This window comes from Ostrinia nubilalis, chromosome Z, assembly GCF_963855985.1.
Source record: "Ostrinia nubilalis chromosome Z, ilOstNubi1.1, whole genome shotgun sequence".
Lineage (NCBI taxonomy): Eukaryota > Metazoa > Arthropoda > Insecta > Lepidoptera > Crambidae > Ostrinia > Ostrinia nubilalis.
In genome coordinates, this window is record NC_087119.1 from 16,316,908 (window position 1) to 16,328,602 (window position 11,695).

At 33.2% G+C, this 11,695-nt stretch overlaps 1 protein-coding gene across 2 annotated transcripts; it reads left to right on the top strand.

The window, feature by feature from the left end:
• Positions 1–952: 952 nt before the first annotated feature.
• Positions 953–11,484, top strand: LOC135086894 (N(G),N(G)-dimethylarginine dimethylaminohydrolase 1). Of its 2 annotated transcripts, XR_010260633.1 has the most exons (7): positions 953–1,308; positions 1,731–2,010; positions 2,633–2,735; positions 3,210–3,307; positions 4,288–4,515; positions 4,909–5,257; positions 5,298–11,484. XR_010260633.1 is itself a non-coding variant. In XM_063981716.1 (6 exons), exons 2-6 carry the CDS (start codon positions 1,747–1,749, stop codon positions 5,014–5,016), a joined length of 801 nt encoding a protein of 266 aa, XP_063837786.1. In that variant the 5' UTR covers positions 953–1,308; positions 1,731–1,746; the 3' UTR covers positions 5,017–11,484. The 2 variants fall into 2 exon arrangements, 1 of the variants encoding a protein (XP_063837786.1); XM_063981716.1 differs by having other exon boundaries at positions 4,909–11,484.
• The last annotated feature ends 211 nt before the right edge of the window (positions 11,485–11,695 follow it).

An 11,695-nucleotide genomic window follows, 5' to 3' on the forward strand; every position in this document is an offset into this window, starting at 1 on the left:
ATAAGAGCTATACTGTTAAAACTTGGTGATTATAAAATATGTATTTTGCAAACCGCATTAAGATTTTCATACAAAAATAAAAAAAAAGCAATAAATTTTGGAGGTCCCCATACTGAAAACTCAAAAATAATTTTTTTTCATCAAACCCATACGTGTGGGCTATTTATGAATGTTATTGAGGTTTCTCATTTTTTATACTAAGTGCGAGATCCAAAACGGTAAAATGTGTCCTCCCCCCCCCCCCCCCCCCTCTAACTTCTAAAACATGAGAATGATAAAACTAAAAAAATATAAATGATGTACATTACCATGCAAACTTGAATTGAAAATTGTTTTGAACAAGATCTAGTGTAGTTTTTTTTTAATAAATTCCTCATGAACACGTACCTAGAGGTATTGAAATTCCAAATACCTACTCATGGCCCCGATTACGCTAAAAATTTTCATCTTCAACGTGCCCGGACGTCAGCTGTTTTGACAAATCCTTATCGCAGAATCGAAGAAATCTAAGAAGCGCGTCTGTATTGGAGATGTTAAAAATTAGCGGAATCGGGGCACAACAGGTCTATAGTACCTTAGGTATAAGAATAGGATTTAAGATACCGCGCAAGCACTCTCAAATTTTACAGCTGCTTAAGACGATTTGACAGTTGTTTGAGTAATGCTTAGCGTTGAATGGCGTTTCAGTATGCGAAAATTCATTTGAGTGGCGTTTGAGTGCAACTTAATTTGAGAGGTGCTTAAAAATTGAGAACTGCTCAGATATTATTTTGAGTATGCGAAATGTAAGTTTAGGAGCTGCTTAACTATTTGAGAAGCCGTCAAATGTTTAAATGGCGTTTCAGTATTCGGCCGTAATTCACTTAACACATCACTCCCTATGAAAGTAGCACCCACGTAGCACGATAACTAATCTGTGCTGTCAATTCTGTCATTACTGTCAGTAGTAATAAATGATGGAGGATTTCATGGTGGTGTCAAATTTAATAATTTTGTAAGATCCATCTTTAGCGGTCAAAGCATTTCTCTTTTTCTCTGACTGCAGGCTCTATACTGTGTACTCTCATAAATCTTTTAAGTAGAACATAAGAAATAAATCCATTCGTCTGACCTCATAGAGGTTCGTGGTCGTAGACTATAAAAAGTGTAATACAATACATAGGTACTCTTGCTCCTTGATACCTACTTACCAAATTGTATCGACTGTAGGCGGAACTCTACTAGTAAGAGGTATTCATCTTCGGAATCGTTTGAGGACACGTTACCGGTTTCAACGTTCCACCCCAGGAAAATTAAAGAAAACGTCAGGTAATCTACTTCTAACTAGTGCCTTTTATTAATGAATTGAAACGCTTCATAATTTTGCAGGTCTATTTACAATAATTAGTTTTTGAATAAGCTCTCGGCCCATTAATAAATAAGCCAAATGATTGAAATATTAAGTCTGCCACTTTAGCAGTAAATGGCAATAAAGCAAAGCACATAATATTATAGAATTTTATCAACATAGTTTTTAATTTTAATGTAATCATATTTATTATTTAAATAATGAAAAATGCCTCGGTATGCAGATTAATCAATATTGCTACCAAGATTCTTTTTTTTAAGATTAAGATCTAAACATGATTTTGTAAAAGTGAACATATTATTTCATGCTTTTGCTATACCTACATCAACTGTAATTGGTAAGTCATTATGACCCTAATTTTAATTTGTTTTTTTTTCCTTAGTTTCCCCGGAGCTCAAATGGATTTCAAAATGCATGAATATACTCACGCCATTGTTGGAAAAGTGACTCCAGCGTTACGTTTGACGGACAAAGCTGATTTAAATGATGCCCGCCGGCAATTTGACTGCTACCTAAGATTACTTAAGGAATTAAATGTGGAAGTATTAGAATTGGATATTGGTAGCTCTTTTCCTGACAACATTTTTTTGGAAGACGTTGCGAACGTATGCCATGGCATAGCATTGCTGCCAAAAGCTTCATCTACAGTGGAGGAAATAAAGGTTATTAGTTTTTAACAGGTTCTCTATCTATAATTATGTAAAATGTGTCATTTCATGTAGTACATTCCTTAACACAATTCACTCTGACCTCTTACAATCATCTGAGGTCCTTAATTGTAATTTGTTAATAAGCGACCTAGTCTTTATTAATATGACCTTATTAGCTCATAGCGAATTAGATGTCTTGATCTGTCTGTGTTTCTTATTTCTGTTTATTTCTTGATACAATGCTTGTGATGTCAGAAATTTATTCTTATGGTTTTAAGGCCTGAAAGCAATCGATAAGCACAATTTAGACTGAACTACTGATCTTTGATGGAGTCAGATGATTATTTGTAGTCTTTTTAAAGGGCTAGGCTTGATTGACGGACTATATTTATAGATAAAGACTTATTCTCTTTCATCACTATTTGCTGCTATTGCTCTGCTGAATAATTTGATTGTATCTTTCAATATGATATTGTATTGAATGTTGTATTCATAATTTATTTTTGAATATGTTGCAAAAGCATTGCGAAAGTAATTATTGTATTTTCATTATCATTTTGAACTCTTACGCTGTGCCACATAGCATAGGTTATGTTGGTTGCTTTTTAACGGACCAATTTTCTTATTGTTTTAGATGAAAGCTATCAAGAAGGTTTTATCCAAAGAACTTGGCCTGACTGTTATCGATGTAAATGATCCTGATGCTAAATTAGTTGGCTCTGATGTGCTTTTCACAGGTAAGAGAATATTCATTTAATTATTTTTAATAAGATCTTCTGGTTTGACATATTATTATGTAGATTACTGCAATAACTTATTCTAACTAAAAATATAAAGTTCCAGTTACTTTAGAAAGCTAATTTTTAACAATAATGTATACAAGACGTAGGCATGTACGATGTATCTACATTAAAAATTCAAAGGTTGTTAAGATGTTAAAATTATTTTATTTTTTACTGGCGGCCGGCCGCGACTTCGTACGCGTCGATCCCGTTTTACCCCCTTAGAGGTAGAGTTTCGTAAAATCCTTTCTTAGTGGATGCCTACGTCATAACATTTACCTGCATGCCAAATTTTAGCCCGATCCATCCAGCGGTTTGGGCTGTGCATTGATAGATCACTATGTCAGTCAGTCAGTCACCTTTAAGTTATACATATGTATATGTATATTTATTTAATAATATTTTAATCATGTGATTTTTTTATTTCAGGCCAGGAGTTCTTTGTTGGAATCTGTGAGACCAGCAACGAAGCAGGTGCCAGTGCTGTCGCTGAAGCATTTCCAGAGTTTCCATGCACTCCTATTAAGGTAATTGGTTTTGTCTAACACCCATATTCAGTAATATTCACAAACGATGCTTGTTTAAGTGAATCAGCAAATCGAACGCACAGCGTTTAATAGAGCTCTGTGATAGGTTCGTGTGTGACTCTGTGCGTCCAGGTGCACTGGGAGACCTCATAGAAATGATTGAATTCGGGCGTTAGGCCCCTTTCTGATTTGTCGGCGCGACAACGGCACGACATCAGCACGCTCGGCATACGCGGTACCGAAAGCTTACCGAGCGTTTATTTTTCAATGTCAACATATTTTATCATTACATAGTATAAAAACAAAGCGTTTTTTTTTAATAGATAGAGTGATCAAGAGGAATCAATCAATCGATCATTTGTTGTGTCAGTATAGGTAATACAATAATAGTTCTTAGGTATATTTACATGAGTCCGCTGTAACCTGTCAATTTATTGGGCATACAATATTTTTTTGGGTGGTGATGGGACGAATCCAGAACGAAAAATATACATATATTTTTTTGAATTCAGTGTTTCGCCAGTGGGATTAGCCTTTAAGTTCCACGCGAAAATATGGAGGTAATTTAAATACTTAATTAATTTCTCAGCCATTTCTTGATGGATTTCAAAAATAACTTCACCGGATTTTTAGTTTTGGTCTATATTTTAATCCCATTCAGTGAAATCTAATGTTTTCAACATCACGAAACTTCTCCATTAAGACGAATCTAAAATAGTAAGACACGGGTTTTATTAATGAGTTACATTATGTACTCACGGCTTGACGTTTCGGCTACGATGCCGTGTCTTACTATTTTAGTTGAAATGGAACGCGAAAGTTTAAAATCTTATAATACGAATCTAACGACACCCTGTCACGCTAAAATCGGTCAAGTAGGCCGTGCCAAAGAAATATACATACATACATACAAATACTCGAAAAACATAACCCTCCTTCTGGCGCAGACGGGTAATAATGATTTAATTACATATTTCCAGATGGCAAAAGGGACGCGCAGTTTGAAAAAGTATATTACTGTGGCCGGCCCAGAAATTCTCTGCGTTGGCGCAAGTAAAGAAGCTAAAGAGATCCTTAAGAGAATGGAAAGAGAAGCTACATTCTCTTATCAAACCTTGACCGTTCCTGAGGACGAAGCAGCCAACTGTCTCTATATAAACGGAACTTTAATTCACAGGGCAATAGAAGAGATTCCCGATTCATTTAAGGTAACTTTAATTCGACTTACTTGTTTAATCTTTCGTTCGTTTCAGCCAAAGGACGTCCCACTGCTGGAAAATGTCTTATATCAGTCACACGGGCATGATACGCATTCTACTGTACGAGCTTATGACTGTGTGTGTGTATTAGGTTATTAGAATAGAAAAGCATTTGTTTCATACATTTTGTCGCGATTGACCAAAAAAAATTTTAGATACGTTGTCTAGTACCTACCCATAGTAGAAGCTTTGCTTAGTTTGGGACTAGAGGCGCAATGTAAAATGTCCAAGGATATTTATTTTAATTTCTTAGCCCAAGGACCACTTTCGCGCAGTGCCTTTTGTATAATTAGCAACAAGAATCAAAGAAATCAAATTTATGTAAGATTTTAATAATTACAGGTATTTTGCGAGAAGATTGATTTTGCTCGAAGATCGATTTGTTTCTCTGAGTTGGCCAAGATCTCCACTGGACTGAGCGCATGTTGTTTGTTGGTAAGGAAGACTTAAACGACAAACTGAAGGATTAAATCTACAGTTTTAGTTGTTGATTATTCTAAATGGCAGAGGTAACAGCCGATGTGTTCAAAAACAATACCATTGCTTATTGTTAAATAATAAATAAATATGCTTATAAAATGTATTAAATGAGACCTTCTTTAAAAGTATTTTATCTCGAAAATAATTAAAAGCGTTCAAAACTAACTTAAATAAAACATGACCTCAATATCTACAATAATATTATTTGTAAGTTGTCATAAATGCTTAAATGAAAACTTTACTCTTTATAGATTCTATTAATGTTATTTCTATTTGTCTCTTATTTTCAAGCAAGATGGAATGCTATTGCTACTTTTTGCAAAGGACATTATTATCATAGGGTCATCTTTAAAATATGCACAGCCAATTAAGCCGCTGAGTGTCACACAATATGAACAATTTAGGTTATTAATAATATGTTAAAAAGACTATTTAAGTATTACAAAGGTTAATTTTTGAATGCAAAATGTATTAATGCTTTATACATGGACAGACATGGCATGGGGTTTTTACTAAAAAATTCTATAAAAACCCTTGTTATATAATACAAAGGACAATAAATAACACCGGCAGACACGCACATTATGGAAGTATGCTACCTGTGAAACAATAAAATTAATTTATTTAACTTATTGTAACTTATTGTAATAAAATATTTATTATAATTAAAAATATGGAATCACTAATCGTACAAAAGCAGCAGGACGAGCTAGTCTTTTTAAATATTATTTATGAAAAGTATAAACATAATTTATTATTATTATACAGTAGCTTTAAATTATATGTATAATCAAGTATGAAAAACTTATAAAATAACCCGATGTAGTTTTTAAAATTGTAGCTGCGTACCTTCCTTCACTGTACTTTGCAATATCGTTTTCGATTTCTGCAAAAGGTACCTGTAGTAAAAATGTGTATGTTTATATTATGATAAAATATTTGAGGTTGTAATACTCTATAATAACTATTCTGTAAGTTGCTATTGATATTGTATTTATACCTTTCTATGTATGTTTGGTAATATAAGTATTTCAGGGTAAGAAAAATACTGTAAAAACACGAGCACGGGTCACTTCTGTTAATACCTTGACAGTATGTATCTCCATAGATAAGAATAAATACTTCGTTGTCTCTCTTTTTCTCTTTACAAAAAGTGTAAAAGAGAAAGATATACTGTCACGGTGACAAGAAGTGACCTACTCAGCCTAATGATGCATTCCCCAATTATATTATTCCTCCAGTATACACGCATTCCAATTTTCTCTAACTATTTGATCTTTTAACAATGTCTTATTGACTCTTATTGACAAACAATTAAATTATACTTTTTATTATCAGGAAAATACCAGGCCAAAATATTTCTGAAACTAAAAATACGGGTGATTGCCGTTATATTAGGCTAAGCAATATTAATTAACTCTCTGTAAAGTGACATCATTATTAATTTTCAATTTTATTCAGCCTTTGAATGAAACTATACTAGTTAAAAAACCCTTTGTCCTCTTTTGCGGCAGAACATTGCAGTAATACATACTTAACCTACAAATTATTATTTTAGTTACGATATTGTTTTATTTAAGTATGCGTTAGGTGAAAAATTTGGAGAGCGGAGTTATCAAGTTATCATTGCCTCAATAAAATACCGCTCCGTGAGTTTATTTTTTTTTCTCGCAGTCAGCAATTTAATTTAATATTTAAAGAGTGACGTCTTATTTATAAGAGCACTAGCTATTGCCCGCGGTTTCTCCCGCGTGAAATTCAGTTTGTCACAGATCGTTTTAAGTTTTAATACGTTATTATAATGTATTCTACTAATAGTTTAAACGCAAAAGTTTACGCCCCCAAATAATTTTCCATTGTTCTGTTTAACAGGCGAGGATAATTTTGATTTTTAACTAACAGGCCAACATAATCTTCTTTATCAACAAGACTCCTTTCGAAAGATTGTTATCAAAATCCATTTTGTCGTTTATGCGTGAAATAGTAACAAAAAATACATAGGTACATTACAATCGTACAAACTTACGCGTTCATAATAATAATAGTAGGAAATAAAATATCTCAGACTGATACTTCAGAGCGAGAGCTAATTATTTTTATTTAGCTTTTTGGCTAATATTATTATTAATGTCAAACACATAATCTCAACAATGTTGTTAAGTAAACTAAGTTTACAAAGTTAATAAGTGGTTAAACCTAAGGTTTCGTAAGTAATAATAATGAAATGTAAACTAAACGCTTAAAAAGTACTTTTTTGTAGATCGTATTATTATTCGCACTGTGTAGTTGTTTATTTAATGAGCATTCCTTGAAAATGTATGTAATCGTGTATTATTAGTATTTAAACTACTTATTGTATTGCTGTTGCTTGTATTATTCGAATAATAATAATAATACCTATAAAGTGATGTCTTGTAATCATTGTGTAGTGACGAGTTTGTAAATCTCTACGTTTTCTGGATACAGTTACCTTTATTTAATTATTACTCACAAAAAATATTACTAAGAAATGTAGGTTATCTTAATTTTGTAACGAGTGAACAACATCCTTGTAAGTGATTGTGGGCTTAGTGAAGGATTATACCAAACGTCATTACTAGCGAAAAAAATTATACTAAATGTATGACAGATTGTACAGCGTCCCTAGCGGATACTTTGAAGAACTAAAATCTTCGTAGACTTTGAAGAACTAAAATCTTCGTAGATTTTTTATGCACTCGCTAGCGATAACGTTCAATACAAACTTGCACTAAGCACACAAGTAATTTGCAAGTTTTGCAACCAAATGTTAATTATGTATATGCCTCGGTAAAGTCAACCATTTAAGTGGCTTCACCCGCGTGAAATTTAGTTTGTCACAGATCGTCATAAATTATAGCCTACTAGCGGCCGCCCGCAACTTCGTACGCGTGGACCTTGTTTTACCCCCTTAGTTCGTAGAATCTGTTGATAGATATCATGTTGATAGATGGCGTTTCACGGCTTCCCCCGCATAAATATTTACGAACGTCAAAAACAGTAGTTTGTCCAGTGCTGTAGATTTTAACCAATGACGATAGATGGCGCTTTTTAGACACGTCTATTAAATTATTGAAATTTAATTGTTACATATCGTCAAAAATTATAGCCTATATGTTAATCTGGGTTGAAAACAATAATACTGTAAAGTTTAAACAAAATCCGTTCAGCAGTTTTTGCGTGAAAGAGATCCATACAAACTTTCGCATTTATAATATTAGTAAGATTAGTAAGACATTGCTAAGATTTTGATTTTAATTTTGCATGGAAATAATGCCCTAAATCAGTAAGTATTTTTTTAAAATCTGGGATCCTTATTGAGATTTATAAACTCAATTAAGTGAATGTAAGATATTACGGTAGGCGTTTTAATATTTTTGTCTGATGTCTTATCATGTCGTACATACACATATGAAATAAATTATTGTACTTTTTACGCAAATACAAGTTCTAATGTAATGAAAATAGACATAGACATCTTTTATTTTCTTTTTGTTTTTTGCTGCTAAACGCCGCGTATGAACAGTTTGGTTGATTTTCTTATAACTTGAAAATTATAATGTTGGAAAAACGTAATAAGGCATCTGACAATATGGTACATAGAGTTACTAGTAATTTCATTCTTTCCAAAAGGCCAAGATAATCCAAAAAAGAGACAATTGATAAAATGGTTTAATCTTGCCTCATAAAACATAGTACACCGTGTTACTTTGCATTCTTGCCATATTCACAGAGATAAAAGTAGGGAACAATACCTATTATTTAAGATAAACAAGAGACTCCCATAAAGAAAGTACACTAAGATTTTAGTAAATTTGGTTTTTCAGTACAAATTGGAATAAACCAATTTTTTGTCTCGCACGGTCTACAGGTGCAAGTGGAATAAACCTAGTGGGCGTGGCCTAGTTCTTAATAATCTGATGTTTTATGGCTCTGGGTACCAGCCTTTTTATCCAGTCATAATAATTATTTTAAAATACTTTTCAGTTGATTTCAGATTTTCCTTTCTACTTTACGGGCTTAGGACCGTCAAAAATAGGTAATAATTATTAGGGTTTTAATTAATTTATAACATTGTACCCTATTTTTACAAATTAATAAATTAAGTATGAAATGAAATCACCTTATTCACAATTAATTATTTATTTATAAGTTCCTACTTACAAAGTTTACGTACTGCGTAGCAAGTGTTCAAAGTGTCCTCCGTTCTGATGAAGGCACAGTCTAGCACGGCGAAGCGTAGGTTTTTCGCTTTAGTTTTCGCAACACATAAACGTTTTGTCTCACAGTTTCACTAAAACAATCCTTTCATGTAACGCGTTTACACTGTTTATCTCTTCTGCGCATACCAGTCGTTTCAAGTCACTCCAAAAATCCAATGCTGTCAGGTCCGAGGATCGTGGTGGCCAAGCTATTATACCCCTCGTCCAATCCACTGTTCACCAAACGTATTATTCGCGCACTTGACGTCCTTATTGTGGCCGAGCACCATCCTGCTGGTAGTAGAGCATTTGGTGTAACGCTAAGGGTACGTCATCAAGCATTTCGTCTAAGACGTCTTGCAGACACTCCAAGCACCATTTTGATTAAATTATTCGTTGTTTGTAATGGGTCCATATTCGGTTGCATGAAAAATATTGTCATAATTTAAGAGTGCATAAAGTTTTTTGGCATACTCATCATTTCGCATAACGTTGATACAGAATAAATCATAAGGCATATTTTTTTGCCATAACCACTTTTATTATAATAATATTTTAGTATATATTTTTTCTGTATTCTTGTTTTTTTAATAACGATTTCTAGGCATAACATTTATTGGCATCTAAACCAATGCCATAAATATTACTATTCATAATATACAAAATACCATAATGTTAACAAATATGAAATATAAAAATGTTATACATATAAAATATAAGTTAACAAAATATAAATAGACAAGCAAGCATGCAAACAAGCATGCAAGCAAGCAGCAAGCATGCAATCAAACAGCAAGCACACAAGCATGCAAGCAAGCTGCAAGGAAGCATGTAAGCATGCATGCAAGCAAGGTTGCAAACAAGCAGCAAGCATGTAAGCAAGCAGCAAGCAAGCATGCAAGCAAGCAGCAAGCATGCAAGCAAGCAAGCAGCAAGCAAGCGGCAAGCAAGCATGCAAGCAAGCAGCAAGGAAGCATGCATGCAAGCAAGGATGCAAGCATGCAAGCAAGCATTCCTCTGGAGTGCTGAAGGACCGCACTACCTCCGCGCCTCCGGCTTTTAAATTACACTCTAGTATAGGGCAGACTAGTACCACGTGGAAGAGACCACGGCCAATCGGGATCTACATAATTCCAGACCAGGCAAGCTTAATGCTGTAAAAGAAATGTGGACTGTATAATATGTGCGTTATAATAGATAAGAGGGATTCGAGATCAAACGGAATGTATTTTCACGAGCTTAAGTTTTCTAAGAGACAGGTCAAAAATTAAGAACAAAAATGTCAATGACACAGAATTTAGTTTTTACTAATCTATAGACCGAGAGAGTATAAAGGTGGAAGGAGGATCGTTCGCAAGATCACAAATACATAATTATTTACTCTTCAATGTTGGTTGCTCTTATAGACGATAATTATGACTTTAAATGTTATAAATAATTACATTATGTTTATCGCATTTTATTAAAAACAAAATTTAGGAATATAAAAATTATGTTCTTTACATTTATGATTATTTAAATTATGGTATTGAAAATTAGAGAAAGTTATTATTATGCCTAAGAAACCATTATGCATTTAGAAAACTATGCATATCAATGTTTATGCGAAAAAACTTTATGCAAATACTGTTATGCCAAACTAAATTATAATGAAAAATGTTATGCGTCTGAGAGGGCACCCGTTTGTAATACACTTCCACACGTAATACACTTCAGTCATTTTTGTATTATTTGTAACGTGATTTGTGATTGATGGATTTCTCAGTTATTATATTTTCGGTCATTATTTTTTTACGGATTTGTGTTCAGTATCAGTAATATAGTAACCTCTGTAAATATGGCAAGAATGCAAAGTAACACCCTGTATTATTATGCTGGGTTGCACCATCTAATTAACTAACTTAACAAACTTCAAAAATCTGTCAAATACAAAAACACCGGTTAACATTATAGTAACGGACAACGGTTAAAGTTAGAAAGTTGATTATGCAACTCAGCCTTTAGTGTCATATTATCACAAGCCTGTATAAATTATTTTTTTCTGCAGATTAATTTATTGAAATTTCTAGTAACTGTTCCAAAGTAATTGTAATGTTGGAATCTTAAGGATGGAATCTCGATAACTCATTTATTCATACCCGCAATTTATATGTAATGTGGTACCTAACAATGATATAATTGTATTGTAGAAGAAAAGAAATAAATCAACCTGATAAAATATGCTCTTTAATTTCTGTCATCGCCCAAAAATTTCTCCGGAAATAGCCATTTTTTTGTACTTTCGGCCAAATCGGAATTCAATAATATTTTTTTCCAAGCTTAGCATAACTTTTCTGATCGTGTGCCATGGAGTTTATCTTATGTTATCAAAAATGACGTAGGGTTTCTCACGGTCCCCTCTCCGGCTAATAGTTCTTGCAACTCACGAA

Coding starts and splice junctions, on each gene's coding strand:
- LOC135086894 (XM_063981716.1), top strand. CDS start 1,747: ATGGATTTCAAAATGCATGAATATACTCACGCCATTGTTGGAAAAGTG. Junction 2,011..2,632: donor CTACAGTGGAGGAAATAAAG/GTTATTAGTTTT, acceptor TTATTGTTTTAG/ATGAAAGCTATCAAGAAGGT. Junction 2,736..3,209: donor CTCTGATGTGCTTTTCACAG/GTAAGAGAATAT, acceptor TTTTTATTTCAG/GCCAGGAGTTCTTTGTTGGA.